General features: G+C 34.0%; 1 protein-coding gene across 3 annotated transcripts in view; it reads right to left on the reverse strand.

The window, feature by feature from the left end:
* Positions 1 to 622: 622 nt before the first annotated feature.
* The window catches only part of LOC123556677 (UDP-glucose 6-dehydrogenase-like), a 35,968-nt gene continuing 15,940 nt past the window's right edge, over positions 623 to 20,650 (reverse strand). For 2 of the 3 annotated variants that reach the window (XM_053542945.1, XM_053542944.1), the window contains exons 5-11: positions 16,937 to 17,134; positions 15,856 to 16,003; positions 14,518 to 14,547; positions 6,731 to 6,825; positions 5,946 to 6,076; positions 1,062 to 1,157; positions 623 to 686 (exon numbers count right to left, since the gene is read on the reverse strand). In XM_053542945.1, coding sequence (XP_053398920.1) covers positions 641 to 686; positions 1,062 to 1,157; positions 5,946 to 6,076; positions 6,731 to 6,825; positions 14,518 to 14,547; positions 15,856 to 16,003; positions 16,937 to 17,134 — 744 coding nt within the window. In that variant the 3' untranslated portion in view covers positions 623 to 640. The remainder of the gene's footprint in view (positions 687 to 1,061; positions 1,158 to 5,945; positions 6,077 to 6,730; positions 6,826 to 14,517; positions 14,548 to 15,855; positions 16,004 to 16,936; positions 17,135 to 20,650) is intronic. The other variant, XM_053542946.1, reaches the window with a different exon arrangement.

Consider the following 20,650-nt stretch of genomic DNA (forward strand, 5'->3'; position numbering starts at 1 on the left):
ACTTGGGACCCCCAGGGTGGGGTCTCTTTTCACCCCAGGGTAATAATTTGAACAATCGTGGTAGAGGACAACAAGGCAATGCTGTACACCAAATATCAAAGGTCTATGTCTTGTGGTTTAAGACAGGACGATTTTTTAATTTTTTTCCTATATGTCTATGTAAAACCTGGGACCCCAGGGACGGGGCCCCTTTTCACCCCAGGGACATAATTTGAGCATAATTCATAGAGGACCATTAGACGATGTCAAAAGCTAAGTATCAAGGTTCTATGACTTGCTTTGGACATGAATTTTTTTAAGTATTTCCTTTCATTTGCCATGATAACCAGAGTTCTGCATGGATTTTAATTTGTTGGGGATATTTGAAAGGAGGCCACTCAAAAAACATTCCTGTGAAGTTTGATGTAAATCTGCCCTATGGTTTTCAAGAAGAAGATTATTTAGAAATTGTTGACACACGACGCAATACAGACATCAGGCGGTCACAAAAGCTCACCTTAAAGGCTCAAGTGAGCTGAAAACAGCTGGAGCATATTTATCATTTATGAACTAATTTATCAAATACATGTCTGAAAATCTGTCAAAAGTTTCTCTTAGTTTGGACACAAGCTACAGAAAAAAAATAAGTGTGAAAAGAACACTAACCTTTCTCTGGATCATCACTTATGCTTGGATGAGTTAACTCCCTGTAATATCATTAAACTAAGTTAAATTTATGATATATATCAATATAACTTTGCTTCAAATTCAAATAGCATTTTGAAAGTTCTATTTACAGCACAGTACAGCCTAAAGGACCTGTCAATAATCACCCTTGTATTTACATGTTTAAAGATGTAAGATTTTTCAGAATTGATTTTACAAGATATCTACATACCATACTAACAGTATCGCAACAGCTTTGTTGACTTTTGTCTCAGTTACTGTGAAATCATTTTTATTCGCGTAGGACGAATTTTTGCGTATTTCGCGCTAGGACCCTTTTAAAGGTAATGTTACACTTCTGTTCATGTAACACAGTAACCTCACTTGTATTTTAATGTTTCAGCATGCAGTATTACCTGAACATCTGTTCAGTTTCCACCTTGGGATCATAGATCCTGATGTGTGCACCTTCTTCCAGCAAATATTTCACAACATAAATTGCAGCAGATTCCCTGAAAATTTATGTTGACAATACAATATAATATATACTAATTATGAAACAAACAAATGTTAAATTTAGAATATAAAGCAAACAAATGTCTTTAAGTTGATCTTTTAGCTGACTGAGCTGACTTTACCTTGATGTTCAAGAACCTACTATATATTGATACAATACCAAATTATTAAACCAGCAAGTACCGGATGAAAACTAGAGCTATCACTGAAGATGATGAAGATGATGAATGTACCCCCTGTACGAATTGACACAGTACATTGCAATTTGTCGCACACAAGATTGCATAATTACGTATATAAACTCTATGCATATAGTATAGTAACAACATGAGGGCCAAGATGGCCCTAGGTCACTCACCTGAGAAACACACCATAATAAACCATAACAGTGTAAACATGTTTGACCTAGTGATTTCATGGAAAAAAATATTCTGACCAATTATTAAAATTGGAGCAAAAACCTTGAGTATAAACAAGTATTTTCTTTGATTTGACCTAGTGACCTAGTTTTTGACCCCAGATGAACCATATTCAAACTTGACCTAGATTTCATCAAGGCAATCATTCTGACCAAATTTCATGAAGATCAATTGAAAAATACAGCCTCTATCACATACACAAGGTTTTTCTTTTTTTTATAATTTATTTTTCAATCTTCATACATTTACAAAATATGATGACTTGGACAAATGTTTTTAACAATAGATACAAAACATGTATTTTATGGTCATCTAATTAAACAAACATTTGTAGTATTGGATGTCAAAAGAAGACTTTTTCTATATATATATTTTTAGGTAAAAAAATTAGAGAACAAAAAATCTAAGAGAGAAAAAATTTAAAAAGAGTAGATATATTGGATGTTTAGATCGTCTCCAAACTCATATAATTGTCTAAAAATTGTAATGGTTATTTATGCTACAATCATGTAAAAATCAATTTGTAGGCACACTGTCTAGAAAGTATCATTTTATTATATAGATGAAGAATAAAATATGTAAGATATTTTCTTTTTTTTTTTATTATTGTTATAGCCAACAGCATCTACATTCATACCTCAAAACCAGACCATTTGATATTATGTTGGTTTATTTTGTCATTTGATAATGCAATTTCTTTTTCAAGTTTTATCCTGATTTTAAGATATGATATGAAACTGTCAAAACTGAGTATTTGTTTTCTATTTTTGATTTGAAAAATGTAAGATTTCATTAGAAATATTATAAAGTTTATCACATTTTTTCGTTTTACGTTCCTTTCAGCGATACCAAAACTGACTACCTCTAAGCTAAATTGTGTTTTGAGATTTTTCTTGTCAAGGTACATATGTAATTTGTTCCATAGTTGTTGTACACAGTTACATTCCCAAAACATATGTTCTAATGTTTCAACATGCATATTGCAGAAATAACATAAATTTGATTCTGTTAATTTGTATTTAAATAATGATTTGTTAGTTGGGAGAATTCTCATCAGATGTTTGTATTGAAAACTTCGTATTTTTGTATCTATTGTTGCTTTCTGTGTTTGCATGTATATGTTTGACCAACAAGAGGGGTTCTCTGATATAATCGCTGACCATTTCATTTCCGACTTAATTATTGGTTTTGGTCTGTTTCTTCTTTGCGTGTCGTAAAGTAGTTTATTTGGTTCTTTTGTCTTTCTTAATTTATTTATAAGTAATTCATTTCGTGCATAAGATATATTCTCTTGCTTAAGCACCTGTTTAACAGTTTGTGGAATGCTTGCTATAAGATTGTAGTACTTCAAGAATTGATTGTTTTCTATATTATATAAAAATTTAAATTCGTCAAAATTATAGAAAGCTTTTGTTCTGTAATCAAATAAATGTTCCAAATGCTTTATTCCCTTTTCGTACCAGTCTTTATAGAAAAATGTTTTATTTTCAAGTTTTATGCTTGTGTTATTCCATATTACCTGTTTACTTATGCTCTTATTGTTGTCCTGTGTATTAATATTTACCCAAGCTGTCAATAAATCTTTCATAAAAATGTTGGATTTACATATAGTTTCAATTTCTTTCTGATAATAATTACATTCAAATAAAAGTTTTTTTAAAAGGTTTTTCTTTGATTTGACCTAGTGACCTAGTTTTTGAACCCAGATGACCCATATTCTAATTTGACCTAAATTTTATCAGGGCTATCATTCTGACAAAATTTCATGAAGATCAGTTGAAAAATACAGCCTCTATCACATACACAAGATTTTTCTTTGATTTAACCTAGTGACTACTTTTTGACTACAGATGACCCATATTCAAATCCTACCTAGATTTCATCAAGGCAATCATTCTGACTTACTTTCAGGAAGATCAATTGAAAAAATCAGCCTCTATCAAATACACAAGGTTTTCCTCTGATTTGACCTAGTGACCTACCTTTTGACCCCAGATGACCAGTAATCAAACTCAACCTAGATTTTATCAAGGCAATCATTCTGACCAAATTTCATAAAGATCAATAGAAAAATACAGCCTCTATCGTATACACAAGGTTTTTTTTTTATTTGACCTAGTGACCTACTTTTTGACCCAAGATGACCAATAATCAAACTCAACCTAGATTTTATCAAGGCAATCATTCTGACCAAATTTCATAAAGATCAATTAAAAATACAGCCTATATCGCAAACACAAGGTTTTTCCTTGATTTGACCTAGTGACCTACTTTTTGACCCAAGATGACCCATATTCAAACTTGAGCTAGATTTCATCAAGGCAATCATTCTGACTTACTTTTTATGAAGATCAATTGAAAAATACAGTCGAACTTCGATGGCTCGAACTCGAGGGTCCCGTGGAAATTAGTTCGAGTTTTCCGTTGTTCGAGCCATCCAAATGGCGGCCATTTTGAATTTGGGAATTCGAGGGCATGGTGTGTTACAAACCTTACATCGTAATATATTGTCATATTGTACCTAAATGTGTGTATGATATGATCATAAATAAAAAATGAATGCTGAAATATGCTTAATTATTTATTTTCAAACTTGATATAGATATGAAAATAAAACACAGATAAAACACTAATATAATTATAAGAATTTCGGTGAAGACAGCATCAAATAGAAAGACATGAAAAACAAACCTTTATGAATCATAGTTCAGTACAAATATTATCAAATATATTGCTTTCCAGGAGCCGACTTAGCTATCCCCCCGTTTCCGGGTCCTTTAAAATTACCAAGTTGTTCAGCCATGCCAAAGCAGTATGAAAGTTGACATCGGATCTCCCGATTTTATGCAGAAAAAAATAAAGACAGACACTGCTCAATTATTCTAAATAATATTATTCCTATAAATCAAAGCCCATTAAAGCATTGCACTGAACGGACGTAACTTTGTTTAATGTGTTTGTCGTATACCAACGCTAATTACATAAGCGTGTGAAAATTACGCATGCGCCGGTTAAAGGACAAGCTTGGAGAATGTCAGGCAGAGGTGTGAAAAACTTTGTAAACACAAGCCATTCCGGCGACAAATTGTCTGTTCGACTGAATAGGTGTAATTATCACTGTAATTAAGCCAAGGGGACCACCAAATGAGTTCGAGAGTTCGAATTTTCGAAGTTCGAGTGATCCGAGGTAGAACTATATAGAATAAAGAAGGATTAAATTCGGGACCGGACAAAGTGTTCGAGCGATCCAAGGTGTTCGAAAGATCCAAGTTCGAGCCATTGATGTTCAACTGTATAGCCTCTATCACATACACAAGGTTTTTCTTTGATTTGATCTAGTGACCTACTTTTTGACCCCAGATGACCCATTTTCGAACTCAACCTAGATTTTATCAAAGTTATCATTCTGACCAAAATTCATGAAGATTAATTGAAAAATACAGCCTCTATCGCATAGACAAGGTTTTTCTTTGATTTGACCTAGTGACCTAGTTTTTGACCCCAGATGACCCACTTTCAAACTCGGCCTAGATTTCATCAAGGTAATCATTCTTACCAAATTTCATGAAGATCAGTTGAAAAATACAGCCTCTATTGCATACACAAGCTAAATGTTGACAGACGACAGACAGACAGACGCCGGACATCGAGCGATCAGAAAAACTTACCTGAGCATTGTGAGCTAAAAAACAAAGTCCAATAACTCTGCAGAATATTTTTCTGAAAGAACTTAACATGCATCATGCACAAGTAAGGTTGGTATAGATAAGTTGTGTGAAGTTTCAATAAATTGTGTGCAATGATTTGGCAGATCAGGTGCGCACAAGATTGCATATGCAATATATATATATATAGCCTAGTAACAAAAAACAACTTACCATATCTCTGCAAATTATTTATCTAAAAGAACGTAATATGCATCATGCACAACTAGCGTCTTGAAGTTTCATTAAATTGTGTGCAAGTGTTCAGGAGAATAGGAATGCAAAAGATTGCAGACTGTATGTACATGTGTATATAGTATATTAACCAAAAACAAAGTCAAACAACTGTGCAGCATTTTTTTCTGAAAGAACTTAACATGCACCATGATTGTGTCTACGGACAGACAGACAGACAACCTGAAACCAGTACAGCCCCCTTACAACTTCGTTGTTTGGTGGGTACAATTATATGATGATATTTTCAAACTTTAATATTTAAGCATTGCAAAAATAAACTGGAGAAAAACCATAGGCCTTTACTGAAGTATGTTCCATTGTCAGCGCATATGGTCAAGTCTGTCATCACACAGCAGCAATGCGGAAAAATACAATAAGAGTTCGCTAACCTGTTACTATGACAACATTTGTCAAGCTTGCTCACCTTGTATCACCTGTGTCTTTCTTGAATGAGAATCCAAATATTGCTATCTTCTTGTTTGTAACTGTATTAAATAAGCACTGAATAATTCTGTTTGCAAATCGCCTTCGCTGGTACTCATTAATGTTGATCACCTGAATAATAGAAATGTATATTACAGAGGTATGACAGACAAAATCTATGACTGTTAAAAGGCAACTTTTATTAAACCAGTCAGCCTAAGAGGACTGTAATTATAGTTTCAAATGTCTGAGTATATAGTAAGTATGTTGAACATATCCATATATAAACATCCTGTCAACATTGTTATATATGACCAGTCTAACACATATGCTGGGCAAAAAAAGTCAATGCATGAAACAAAATCCTTGGAAATCTATATTTGATGTTACATAATAATACATTTACTGACAGGCTTTCCAGTCAATAGTTAAAACTATTTGCCTGTTAGTTTTGGTTACAGACAAGGTATATTCTAGCATGTCATTCAAGTATCAGCAGGAATACATTTTGTACAATCATAAAAAATAACTGTTTTGTTTCGTAATACAATTATCAGTCAATCTATATTCTAGTTATATTTCTTGCTATTTCAGTCCCGGTCAAACTGACACTTTCCTGCTTACATAGTGGAAAAAAACCAGTGTCCCTCTGCACATTTATCAAGCTACACTTTCCAATGCCAGCTGAACAGCTTCCGCATAAAAGGATTTTTTAAACATACAGATGAGTGGAATTTTCTTTCAGCTTTACCCTTAGTAGCTTAGTAAGAATTTTCTGGGCTTTACCTGTTGCCAATAATCAGCTACCTCAGGTAGATTGAGACACTCACACAGGTATACAAGGTTGAGGACATCTTTCTGGAAACAGCTACCTCCGAAACCTGCAAATATACCATACCTATAAGAACTTTTATAATAGACATTTCCTCTTGAGGAACTGCATCAGTTTTTACTGTGAATAAGGTAATTACAGCCCTCTGGTTATAGTTATTCTAGAGTGATGGTTATGGTAGTGAGTAATATATTCCCATAATAATCACTGAATGAAAGCTCTGTGCTAACAGTTACTACATTGAGTAACACATTCCCATCACAAACACTGACTGACAGCTCTGTATAGTGAGTAATATATTCCCATCACAATCATTGACCGACAGCTGTGTGTTAACAGTTAACTATAGTGAGTAATACATTCAAATCACAATCACTGACCGACAGCTGTGTGTTAACAGTTAACTATATTGAGTATTATATTCCCATCACAATCACTGACCGACAGCTGTGTGTTAACAGTTAACTATAGCGAGTAATACATTAAAATCACAATCACTGACTGACAGCTGTGTGTTAACAGTTAACTATAGTGAGTAATATATTCCCATCACAATCACTGACCGACAGCTGTGTGTTAACAGTTAACTATAGTGAGTAATACATTCAAATGACAATCACTGACTGACAGCTGTGTGTTAACAGTTAACTATAGTGAGTAATACATTCAAATGACAATCACTGACCGACAGCTGTGTGTTAACAGTTAACTATAGTGAGTAATATATTCCCATCACAATCACTGACCGACAGCTGTGTGTTAACAGTTAACTATAGTGAGTAATACATTCAAATCACAATCACTGACCGACAGCTGTGTGTTAACAGTTAACTATAGTGAGTAATACATTCAAATCACAATCACTGACCGAAAGCTGTGTGTTAACAGTTAACTATAGTGAGTAATACATTCAAATGACAATCACTGACCGACAGCTGTGTGTTAACAGTTAACTATAGTGAGTAATACATTCAAATGACAATCACTGACCGATAGCTGTGTGTTAACAGTTAACTATAGTGAGTAATATATTCCCATCACAATCACTGACAGACAGCTGTGTGTTAACAGTTAACTATAGTGGGTAATATATTCCCAACACAATCACTGACCGACAGCTGTGTGCTAACAGTTACTATAGTGAGTAATACATTCCCATCACAAACACTGACCGACAGCTCTGTGCGAACAGTTAACTATTATAGTGAGTTATATATTCCCATCACAATCACTAACTGACAGCTGTGTGTTAACAGTTAACTATAGTGAGTAATACATTCCCATCACAAACACTGACCGACAGCTCTGTGTGAACAGTTAACTATTATAGTGAGTTATATATTCTCATCACAATCACTGACCAACAGCTGTGTGCTAACAGTTACTAAAGTGAGTAATACATTCCCATCACAAACACTGACCGACAGCTCTATGGGAACAGTTAACTATTATAGCGAGTTATATATTCCCATCACAATCACTGACAGACAGCTCTGTGTTAATAGTTAACTAAAGTGAGTAATACATTCAAATCACAATCACTGACCGACAGCTCTGTGCAAACAGTTAACTATTATAGTGAGTAATATATTCCCATCACAATCACTGACTAACAGCTTTGTGCTAACAATTAATACTATAGTGAGTAATACATTCTCATCAAAATCACTGACTGACAGCTCTAATGATTTGCATTGCAGTGCTTTATGTAGGCATTGAATACTTCGAGTGAGACACCTTTATCCCATTTGGTGAGGGATACCCAATTTATATCCAATTTGCCATTAACTTTGTTTTATACTAAGAAAGCTAAGCTCTCTGTAGCTCCAGAATGCAAATTCATGCAAATTTTCATTGAAAACTTTTGTAATTTATCAATTACAGAACAAAAGGAAGATTTAACTTTTTTGAACATTCAGATTTTAAATACTGATGAATACCCACCCTAGGCAACTTAAACTGTTTTTAAATGTATTCATGACTGAATTAAAAGAAAATTACATGAAGCTTGTGAAGAAAAGGATCACTGTTCAATATATCATCATTTACTGCTTTACTAAACCAATTGCATAGTTATATTTACATTTAAAGGTCCATAATGCTTTAAATTTCTATATTAAAAACAGATCAAACAGCTTTTCAAACATATGTTATGCATACTTACATGGTTAGAAAAGCACTGCCTTTAATACTGCGCATGAACTGTTATAGTTAGAGCCATAAAGGGAGATAATAAAAAACTAGTTTCCATAGAACCACTAGTATATTCGTAATATTCAACCTTGACAAATTTATCAAATTTAAAATCAGAATAAGATTTTAATCAAGGAAATTAATGTATTTACATTCATAACGGAAATGTGGCTTGCACATTTTCAAGCCCAAAGAACATTGAGCGCTTTAATATATGAATCTATAACTATTTGTCAAAGGACTTTATTCATTCATTTACTGTCCACTTACTGCACTGTGCACAAATGCCATTTTAAAAGAGTACTCAAAAGATTACAGTGAATGTTACCGCTTTAATTTGTCCAGTGAGAATAAAAATCTAACATGAAAGCAACAACCTTTGGTAAATCTCTCATAATAATACTTGTTTCAGTGACAGGTCAATCTTGTAAGCAATAAATAATTAAGCTCCAAGCATTCCTTTGAGCTAATGGGAGAAGTTTATTTTATACAGTATACCTAAAACATGATGTGATGTATCAATACATACTGTCATTAGTTCTCGGATTGTGTCCCGGATTGTCCGGAAATCTCAAATACACGTCCCGGTTGACCGGACAGTGTGAAATGTCCGAAAATTAAAAATAAGAAAAACTAAAATAACTCCCCACCAAAAAAATTTTTTTGCCTATAAATTGGTGAATTTTAAAACACAATAAACAGTACGGTGTCACATTGTTATTCCTAATTATACGATAATCAGTTTCATGCCTCGAGCGGACCTTATTAAGCTAGCTCGATCCACTCATATGCGCAATAACCTTTGATGACCCAGATATTTCAGTCAGGCTATTTGATGCCGTTAAGAATTGACAAAATTATGCATTTCATAACAGTTTTATACAATGTAAATTAGTTAACAATAGCTGAAATCTTGTTTTAGCATAGTAGGCGGTGAAGACATGTAGCCTTAACTGAAGAAAAGGCGATAACGTCAATTAAATGTTAAGTTATTTGAAAAGGTTGTAATTCTTTCAAAATGTAGATTATTGTCACACATATTCTAAATATAAACTTTGACTACATTGAATGCCTTGCCGGCCGATCCTGAAAATTGACCCAACCGAAAATATTTTATATCGATTTTATCTAAAAGACTTTATTTTAATTCCTTGAGGATTCCATTTTAATTAATGATAGGTAAACATTGAAGCTTTAAAAAGATTAACTAAATAAGCATTCTAAATCACGATGACAGGTTATTCATTCGTATATACTGCTCCCAATTCATTCTCCTCGGCGAAACCAAACAATTCACTGCCGAACTAAGACGTAATTCCCTAATTTACCTCCTTAAAAGCTACACATTGCAACAAAATATTCCTAAGCGAGGAAACAATTAACTCCGGAAACTGCATATAATTTTTATGATATTTATGCTTGAAACAGACTAACACTAATGTCACGGATTGTCCCGACAAAGGGAAAATCGAATTTAATCAATCCGAAAGGTCCGGAAAAATTAATGGCATGTATGCATAAATAATGCAAAAGAAGTTTAAGTATGTGTGAAAAATACAATGATTTGGCAGAGTCTGCTATTATTTTGCTTGTGTGGTATGCTTCCAAGGGATCATCTTATAGATCATGCAAACTGTCAAAAAAACAGTTTTTAAGGGTCATGTGATTACCGTAACACTCGTGTTATTACATATACTGGTCCTTTAGGATTATGGAATCTGTTCATTAGATAGGGTTCTGCTTAAGTCAGCACTTGGGGGGCAAGAGGGGTTGTGCACACTTCCATTACCTCTCATAAACAGACACAATCAAACCAAGTCTGCTAGTATTTTGACTGGTTGTTTGCTATACTTCAAAGGATCTTCCAACAGGTTTTATCAATTATCAGAGTGCCATGTGACGCTGGCAAAAAAAACTTCCCATACTGGAAGTCTTATTATTGATTTTATTGGTGTAGTAGAATCAGAAAGAAAATATCTTTATTTTTCATCTTCTTGCATAATACAGTAAAACCTGTCTTAAGACAGCCAGCAACGGGAGTGGGGAAAAATGGCTGCTTACAGCAGGTGGCTGCTTAATGCAGGTAATTTACAGAATGAATGACCATTTTGGGAAATGAGACACTGGCTGCTTAAGACAGGCTTGCTGCACAATAGAAGTGACTGCTAAAGCATGTTTTACTGTATGCAGAATGCATAGAAAACAAGAGCTGTCCGTACGACAGCGCCCTCGACTTTTCTCAGTGCTTGACTCTGAATTAGAGCTTTGCCAGTAAAAAAAAATCCAAGTTAAAAAGGGACATAACTCTGTCAAATTTCAAATCAGAGTTATGAGAATTGTGTTTCCTGGTGTAAACTTTAGTAGTAAATAACTGTTTTGAGTTTCAAGTAAAAAGCCTTAATAGTAATAGAGATATTTAACAAAAAATTCTAAGTTAAAAAGGGCATAATTCTGTCAAAATTCAATCAGAGTATGAGGATTGTTTCTTGTGGTGTAGACTTTGATGGTAAACAAGTATCTTAAGTTTCAAGTCAATAGCTCTGATAGTAGCAGAGATATTTGACTTTATCAAAAACTTTAACAAAAAAATCCAAGTTAAAAAGGGACATAACTCTGTCAAATTTCAATTCAGAGTAATGGAAATTGTGTCTCCTGGTGTAGATTTTGATAGTAAATAATTATTTTGAGTTTCAACTCAAAAGCTTTAATAGTAACAGAGATATTTGACTTTATCAAAAACTTTAACAAAAAATTCTAAGTTAAAAAGAGGCATAATTCTGTAAAAATTCAGACCAGAGTTATGGGGATTGTTTCTCCTGGTGTAGACTTTAACAGTAAATAAGTATTTTAAGTTTCAAGTCAATAGCTTTGACAGTAACAGAGATATAGACTTTATCAAAAACTTTAACCAAAATTTCTAAGTTAAAAAGGGACATAATCCTGTCAAAATTCAATCAGAGTTATGGGGATTATTTCTCCTGGTATAGACTTTGATAGTAAATAACTATTTTAAGTTTCAAGTCAAAAGCTTTGATAGTAACAGGGTTATGTGACTTTATCAAAAACTTTAACCAACGGCGACGCTGACGCCAGGGTGAGTACAATAGCTCTACTTTTTCTTCGAAAAGTCGAGCTAAAAAGTATCAATGAAGATAGAACTCAGTCTCCATTTTTTCCCATCATAGAAACTTTCCATTCAACCTTTCAAAATCAAAAGCCCAATTTCTAAATGATAAAAGTCATTCATCTGCAACCTGTTGAAGTGAACATTTGGATGGAAGAACAAGCATTTTACCACGTACATGTATAAAACAATTACAGAGCTGCCATTCTATCAGACTGTCTTACATGAATATTTTGATTCATAGAATGCTAGTAACTAGATACTGCAATGAATGTTCTGATTCCAATAATCAGTAAAAAACTACATTCTCTGAAAAATGAATGATTTTCAATTCTTGCACTATATACATAAATGGTTAAAGGAAAAGTAAGTGTAATGTTACACTTAATATTCTCCATTATCAAATCAATCTCAAAGAATGACTAGGAAATGGCAGCCCTGTTCATCAAGATTTCAAATATTAGAGAATTAATGTGTGTAACATGATTGTTTCATACACCTAACTTTTATGACTCAATATTTTTATATTGAAATTAAGTATCAAAAGGGAAGATTTTAACAATTTAGTTTTGTCAATAAAGGGCAATATTTTCTGTTGATACTAGATACAAAAAATTCTTTAAACAACTTTATTCTAAATGTTCAATTCATTACACACACTAATTCTTGATTGTTTCAATTATTTTTGTACCAGAACATCATACAAAGTTTTACATTTACTAAATGTTCAATTTATTGGACCATGTGCTTATTCGATAATTATGCTATTTCCCACAAAACTCGAGAAATCTCTCTTAAAACTTTCAGATCTTTAACTCCCAGTTTAATAAACAAGGTACTGAATATTTAACCAAGTAAAAACTTTGTATGTTAGATTCTCAAAATTTGAAGAGGTTTTCCAAAGGTTGGGCACCACCTGAGCAAGTAATTAAACAAGAGCTGTCTGTAAGACAGCCAAGCTCGACTATTCGAAATATTGTCCCAGAAGCAGGAAAATATTACCCAAAAAGGTTAAATATCAAAAGAGTTTTAAGTTCAAAAGGTGATATAATTTGACCAAAATGCATATCAGAGTTATGGGACTTGATGCTATCAGCTAGTTTTATAACCTCAAAGGCACATGTGAAGTTTCAATTCAATATCTGCATTAGTTTTGGAGATAGTAAGTCCAAAAGGTGGCATAATTTGCCCAAAATACATCTCAGAGTTATGGGACTTGACCCAGTGTGGTTGGTAATTGATCTAGAAAAAGAAAAAATAAGTTTCAATTCTATATGCCTTTTAGTAATAGCTGTATGTACTTGCATGCAAAACTTTAACCAGGATTTTCTAAGTCCAAAAGGGGGCATAATTTGCCCAAAATACATGTCAGAGTTATGGGACTTGATCCGGTGAAGTTGGTAATTGATCTAGAAAATGAAAAAATAAGTTTCAAATCTATATGCCTTTTAGTAATAGCTGTATGTACTTGCACGCAAAACTTTAACCAGGATTTTCTAAGTCCAAAAGGGGGCATAATTTGGCCAAAATGAAGGTCAGAGTTATGGAACTTGCTGCTATCAACTAGTTTTATAACCCTGAAGACACATGTGAAGTTTCAATTCAATATCTGCATTAGTTTTGTAGATAGTAACTTGCATGTAAAACTTCAACCAGAATTTTCCAAAAAAGTCCAAAAGGGGGCATAATTTGCTCAAAATACATGTCAGAGTTACAGGACTTGACACAGTGAGGTTGGTAATTGACCTAGAAAAAGAAAAAAATAAGTTTCAAAGCTATATGCCTTTAAATTATAGCTGTATGTACCTGCATGCAAAAACTTAACCAAGGTGTGACGCCGACGCCAGGATGAGTAGAATAGCTAGAGTATTCTTTGAATAGTCGAGCTAAAAAGTCATAGTCCAAATTTGAAACTTTTACAAGGAGAATCCTTGTGCTATGTAAACTTACCAATACTAGCTTTCCCTATAACTGGTTCATCTTTTCAAAACAAAGTTATTTTTAGTAACATTCTGTCTCTGAATCAGGGCTGCATTTCATTAAAATAGCATTACTTTGAGATTAACTTTAGTATAAATAAAACAGATTCTTATGATCAATATCACTGACTTCTAACTTAACTTCAACCAGAATTTTCCAAAAAAGTCCAAAAGGGGGCATAATTTGCTCAAAATACATGTCAGAGTTACAGGACTTGACACAGTGAGGTTGGTAATTGATCTAGAAAAAGAAAAAAATAAGTTTCAAAGCTATATGCCTTTAAATTATAGCTGTATGTACCTGCATGCAAAAACTTAACCAAGGTGTGACGCCGACGCCAGGATGGGTAGAATAGCTAGAGTATTCTTTGAATAGTCGAGCTAAAAAGTCATAGTCCACATTTGAAACTTTTACAAGGAGAATCCTTGTGCTATGTAAACTTACCAATACTAGCTTTCCCTATAACTGGTTCATCTTTTCAAAACAAAGTTATTTTTAGTAACATTCTGTCTCTGAATCAGGGCTGCATTTCATTAAAATAGCATTACTTTGAGATTAACTTTAGTATAAATAAAACAGATTCTTATGATCAATATCACTGACTTCTAACTTAAAAGTACCAGTCAAAATATGAGCCGTGCCATGAGAAAACCAACATAGTGGCTTTGTGACCAGCATGGATCCGGACCAGCCTGCGCATCCGTGCAGTCTGGTCAGGATCCATGCTGTTCACTAACAGTTTCTCCAATTGCAGTTGGCTTTAAAAGCGAACAGCATGGATCCTGACCAGACTGTGCGGATGCGCAGGCTGGTCTGGATCCATGCTATTCGCAAAGCCACTATGTTGGTTTTCTCATGGCGCGGCTCAATTATTATAAACGTTATTTGCAAAGTCTTAGTCTAATAGAAGGGACAATATAATAGGGTCATTATAATAGTAGCATGATCTGGGCTGCTGTATTTGGCTCAAGTGGGTTTTGCCAGGTCGGAAAACATGAGGCTTGCAAGAAAGAACCCAATACGAATTCCCAGATCTTGCTACTGTTATAATGACCCTTTAATTTTACTGGTATACCTCCATCTTTTAGTTTGTTGTTTTGTAACTGAATGAAATCTTTAATGTTTTAACAATTTATCAATGTTAGCTATTGTAGTAAATAAAAGCAGTCTGGCAACATGCAATACAAACAGTACAATATAGATTTTTTGGCCTGTTCGTATTTACTTGTAAAATACAAGCCATATTTTTGACAGAATGTATATAGATATATGATAAATAAAAGTACTGCTGCTGACTGGCAGCCTGTGTGTGCTAGCCACTTGACTGTGTACCTGCACCTTACAGACTGGCAATGCCATTCAACAAAGTTTAGGAATGGAATAAGTCTTAGAGATGTTATATTGTTAAATTTACTCAGTTGCATTACATCTTCATCATTGTATTGGTCTGGTACAGGTTACCAAAATTCCTAAACTTATTTATTTATTTTGTTGGGTTTAACATTGCACCAACACAATTTTAGGTCAAATGGCGACTTGCTAGCTTTGATGGTGGAGGAAGACCCCAGGTGCCCCTCCGTGCAATACTTCATCACGAGTGGGCACCTGGGTAGAACCTCCGTAAGCCAGCTGGGTGGCTTCCTTACATGAAGAATTCAATGTCCCCAGTGAGGCTCGAACCCACATCGATGAGGGGCAAGTGATTTGAAGTCAGCGACCTTAGCCATTCGGCTACTGCAGCCCCCACAGAATTTATCATGAAAATATCTATGATACACTTACCAACACTAGCTTTCAAAAATTTATTGCCAATTCTGGAGTCCATGCCAACTGCATGTGCCACCTCAGATACATCTGCCCCGGTATACTCACAGACTGCTGACATGGCATTTATACTGGAGATTCTTTGAGCAAGGAATGCGTTAGCAGCCTGCAAACACACATTTACACAGCCGTTTACATAAATGTAGCATCTTGCAGTTATTTTCCTTTCAACGTACATGTACAGACAAAGAAGGCAAATTGTCCCTTTTTGCATTATGCTCTTGATTAATATTTGTATTATACAAGCAAGGCAACAGATTCATACTGTGTTCATTCAGTCCATGTCAGACATGTTGACATAACCCTGTATATCTCAGACTAATCATCAACAACTGTCCATAATACAAAGTGCTTTACTATTTGACTTTTTCAAAGACAAACAAAGGCCATAACTTTCATTAAAGTCATATAAAACATACAGTAAACCTCACTAATAAGGAACAGCTTTGGACCTCTAAAAATTGTTCCTTATAACCAAGGTTCCTTATATCCATATAGCGAACTGGTTCTTTGTAACCGAGGTTTGTGTAATGGACACAATTTGTATAGCAAACACTATTTGACTACCGTTTGAAAAGGACTCACTCTCACACTCTGGACAGACCATGAATCTTTATGTGAGAAAGTTGTGAGTCTAGTACAGGTCCTTTCCTGGAGAGATGGCAAGGTCTGCATGTATATGGCTGAGATACTGCTGAAACACGGCATTAAACCCTAAGCCAAAATGTACGTCGGTAAGAATGACAGTAATTTGTGTTCATATTTTGTCAGTTATTTCTATCTTCTTTTTCAGAGAGCACTACATTATGACAATATGATATGATGCAGTTAGTCCCCTTACCTTGCTCAACTGCATGTTATGTGAATACCAATACTAATATAAAATAAATGTTCAAATTTTTATTACAAAAATTAGGCCGTTCAATTTTCATGGAAAATAACCCTTTCTTACAATGATTTGAAACTGTTCCAGTGTCAAATTTTCAAATATTCACTTAAATACTGAAATAACAAAATAGATACTTAAATAAAACAATACCAGTTTTGAGAGTTCAGATGACCAAGTGTTCATAGTGATAACATTATCCTCCGGTACCCAGTGTTTGTACACCCAGGCCAGGGTAGCTATGGCCTGCTGACCATCGTGGTTCTGTTCTCCGCCAATCAGAACTCGATCAGGATTTAACAAATCTTTCACTGCCGTACCTTCAGCCAGAAATTCAGGATTGGACAGAACCTGTAACAAGGGAGGCAATCATTTCAATGGTAAGAGTGAGTAATAAGGAAAGTCTGATCCCGATACAGAAAAAAATTTAGAAATATAACGCCATTATTTATGGTGGGATTGAGGGGAAATGATTTAGTGGATATGCTGGCAAAACACATACAGCTGCAAATTAGGTTTAAAAGCTAAGTGGGCTTCCCTGTAAGATTCCTGTATCAGTTTTTCTCAAGGATGTCAAATAGATATCAAGCTTGTATTCAGTTAAACTAAATGCATGCCATATGTCTTTGGAATATATTTCAAGGGCTATTACACTAATGTAATGTTAATCACATTCATGCACATTATAATCCTCCATAAAATATACAAGTCTTAGTGAGAACATTTTCTCCTAATATTGACTTTCATTTTTAAACAATAGCAAAGAAAAACATCAAAGTGAAATAAACACCAGCTGTTCCAATAGGATGATGTTTTTTTCATTAAGTACATACTTAATATATAATACACATTCTTCACAGACAGCTTATCTTTAGACTAAATATAAAGGGAATATTAAAGCTACTTGCACGCAGATGTAATGGAATTTTTGAACATGTATTGCTCATTTCCACCAAGTTTGGCATGATAGAATGTATAATTATAAGACACTAAAATTGATAAAGTAAGGAGAAATAAGTGTTAGATATTGGTAGAAAAGCAAGATAAATGTTGATTTTCTCCCTTACTTTGAAACCATAAATTTGTTGTCTAAATTCTGCATAATTTTTCAGTAATTTATAAAGAAATCTTGCAAATTTTCAAGTTTGTACCACAGGTCACTTTTATTACACCTATATTTTTGAGAGGAAATAATTTTTGCCTGAAAAGTATGAACTAGTTGCTTAAATACTGCAAACAATAAATCATCATATTATTCGCCAAAATATACACCATTTTACACTTATTTCATATTTCTCCTTCCCACAAATACATTGCACTGAAGTACAATACCCCTTGAAAATAATATATGTTTGTAACAGCCCCATATTTCATATTTTGTACAAGTTTAAACTTCACCCTTCTCTTCAGTTTAGATCAAATCAATGTCAAATGTACCTATAATTTCAATGACACTGTCAGTAGAAATATTCTAAGTGCTTTACATTAACAGCAGAAAGAAATTATGTTTTTTTTTTCATACTTAATAAATTCTACATCACTCAAAAACTAAATGTCTTGTTGTTATTGCAAAGCTTTCAAAGAAATAAAATAAAAAGATATTATCACCAGTTTAACAACATAATAACTACAGACACGAGAAGGCAATTTGCTACAAGTCTACCACTACTAAATGCTAATATTTTACTTTGATTAAGATAAAGGTATGCTTGACATCATGAGCTGAAAAAGCTCATTTCTTTTACTTGTGCAACCAACTAGATAGCCAGCAACAAATACTTACATCAGCTTATTTTATCTCCAAGTACAGCCTTTCAATACTGAGTGCAAAGCAATGGGGGAAAACAGTACCATTTTTCACTAATCTTTGGCAATGACATGGCTAGGAAGCAAAACCTCCAACTCCCTGTACTCAAATTAGGCACACCAGTGACTACCAGTGAGCTATTGTGACTGTTCTTGTTTCATTTTTATACCCTGTGCCATTTAACAGCAATAAGGCATGTTGAATTATTTTTGCTGTCATGTTCCACATTATAGCCAGGACAGTTTACAACAATTAATTTAAAGACAATCATGAGTTTTGATTCTGATTATGTTTCTTAATAAACCTTTAACCTGCTGGCGGCAAGTGCTTCTACTTTTGCAACCAGTGCAGACCAACATCAGCATGCACATCCGTGCATTATTGCACCAGTCCATTTTAGAAATTTAGCAGGCTAAAGGTTAATAATTTTGTAAATCGAGGATCAAAAGCATAACTGCATTGCAATCTTCACCTTATAACTTTATATTGTTATTTCTATGTGGGGATGCCCAAAAAGTTGAAAAAGGTAAAGTGAGTAGAGAGAAATCTTGTGAAAAAGGCTATTAATAATAATAAGTGATTTCAGAGCAAATATGTGAAAAAGATGTAATTGGTACAGAACTTATCTGTGAAACACACTGAGTAAGGAACAAGTTTGTGAAAATGATTAATTCAGCAGAGAGCAAATTTGTGGGGGAAAAAAACAACATGCAGTAAATGGGGGAATACTAATGAAAGATAAAGACCATATGTCAGCATCCAAGTATTACTTCGGGCCACTAGACTAGAGAGACCCACTGACCTGCTATCAAGTTGGATGGTTCCAGTGCCAATGAGGTTCAAATTGACACCAGTAAGGCAGAAATTAACCAACTGATTCATACCACAATGAAATACAGTATTTTTATGTCCCAGTAATATAAGAGCATCTTCAATACATCTTCTGCTTGCTATATCAAGATAAGGATTCAATCAATAAATTCTAAATAACCTACAGTAATATGTATATATACAGGTATTGATCAAGAAAAAAACTTAATATGTATCTGATATTTTCATTGTCTCAACATCTGTTTCAACAAATCAAAGTGAGGAAAAATGGCCCCCTGTCAGACGGGTCAAAGTAATGTCAACATGCATTACTCTATAGAGGTCTGTGTGGGTTTATGACTAAACACCTAAAAACCATTTTAGGACACAATTTCAGATATAACTGTACACACTTTTCAACCATATACTAGTATTTATCAGTATCATTTTTCTTACCAGAACTAATTCTGAATTTCTGACTACTAGTATTTTGCTCTTTGAACAACATCTGAATTCCAATTCCAGATTCTGATTTGTTATATTAGGCTCTTCTATCTAAGATTCCTGGTTGCTGACTGGCACAATCAAGTGAAACATGGCATGTGTGAGCATTGATGGTTCAAGCTCCTGGGCTCATTTGAGCAATTTACATTTTTCATGTCTTACATAAGAATAACCTTGGCTGGGTTGAGCATCACCTACCCTGTAAACTATTTTATAGATTAACAGACTACACAGATGTGCAGGCTGATCATGATCTACACTAGTCACAAAAGCAGAACCAATCGTGTCCAGCATGCTAAATGTTATGAATTGGTGTTTGATGAATAACTGATAAATAATTGTATTGATCACATTGACGCAACGAATGTATGTTGTTACAATTTTTTTTCGTCTTTTTTCCTGATATTTGACATCTCTTTTCTGGTTTTTGATTGGAAGTAAACGCCTCTGCCTTTCCTGAAATTTAACTCCTGGTTTCCAATTGGCAGTATTTGGCCAATATTTCTTACCTGATATTCGACACTTGGTTTCTGACTGGCAATATAGTCTGTGTCTAATACCTGATATCCAACTCCTGGTTCGGGGCATCTTCTAGAGTTTTTTGGAAAAGGCCCCTGGTCAAATTGGGAATTTTTTACATGGTAAATTATTAAAATTTGGTAGAAATATATCGTCAAATAAACTAGAAATTGTGAATTTTGATATTTAATCTTATTAGGTTCAAGTTTTACTGGTATACATTGAAA

Source organism: Mercenaria mercenaria, chromosome 5 (genome assembly GCF_021730395.1).
Source record: "Mercenaria mercenaria strain notata chromosome 5, MADL_Memer_1, whole genome shotgun sequence".
NCBI lineage: Eukaryota > Metazoa > Mollusca > Bivalvia > Venerida > Veneridae > Mercenaria > Mercenaria mercenaria.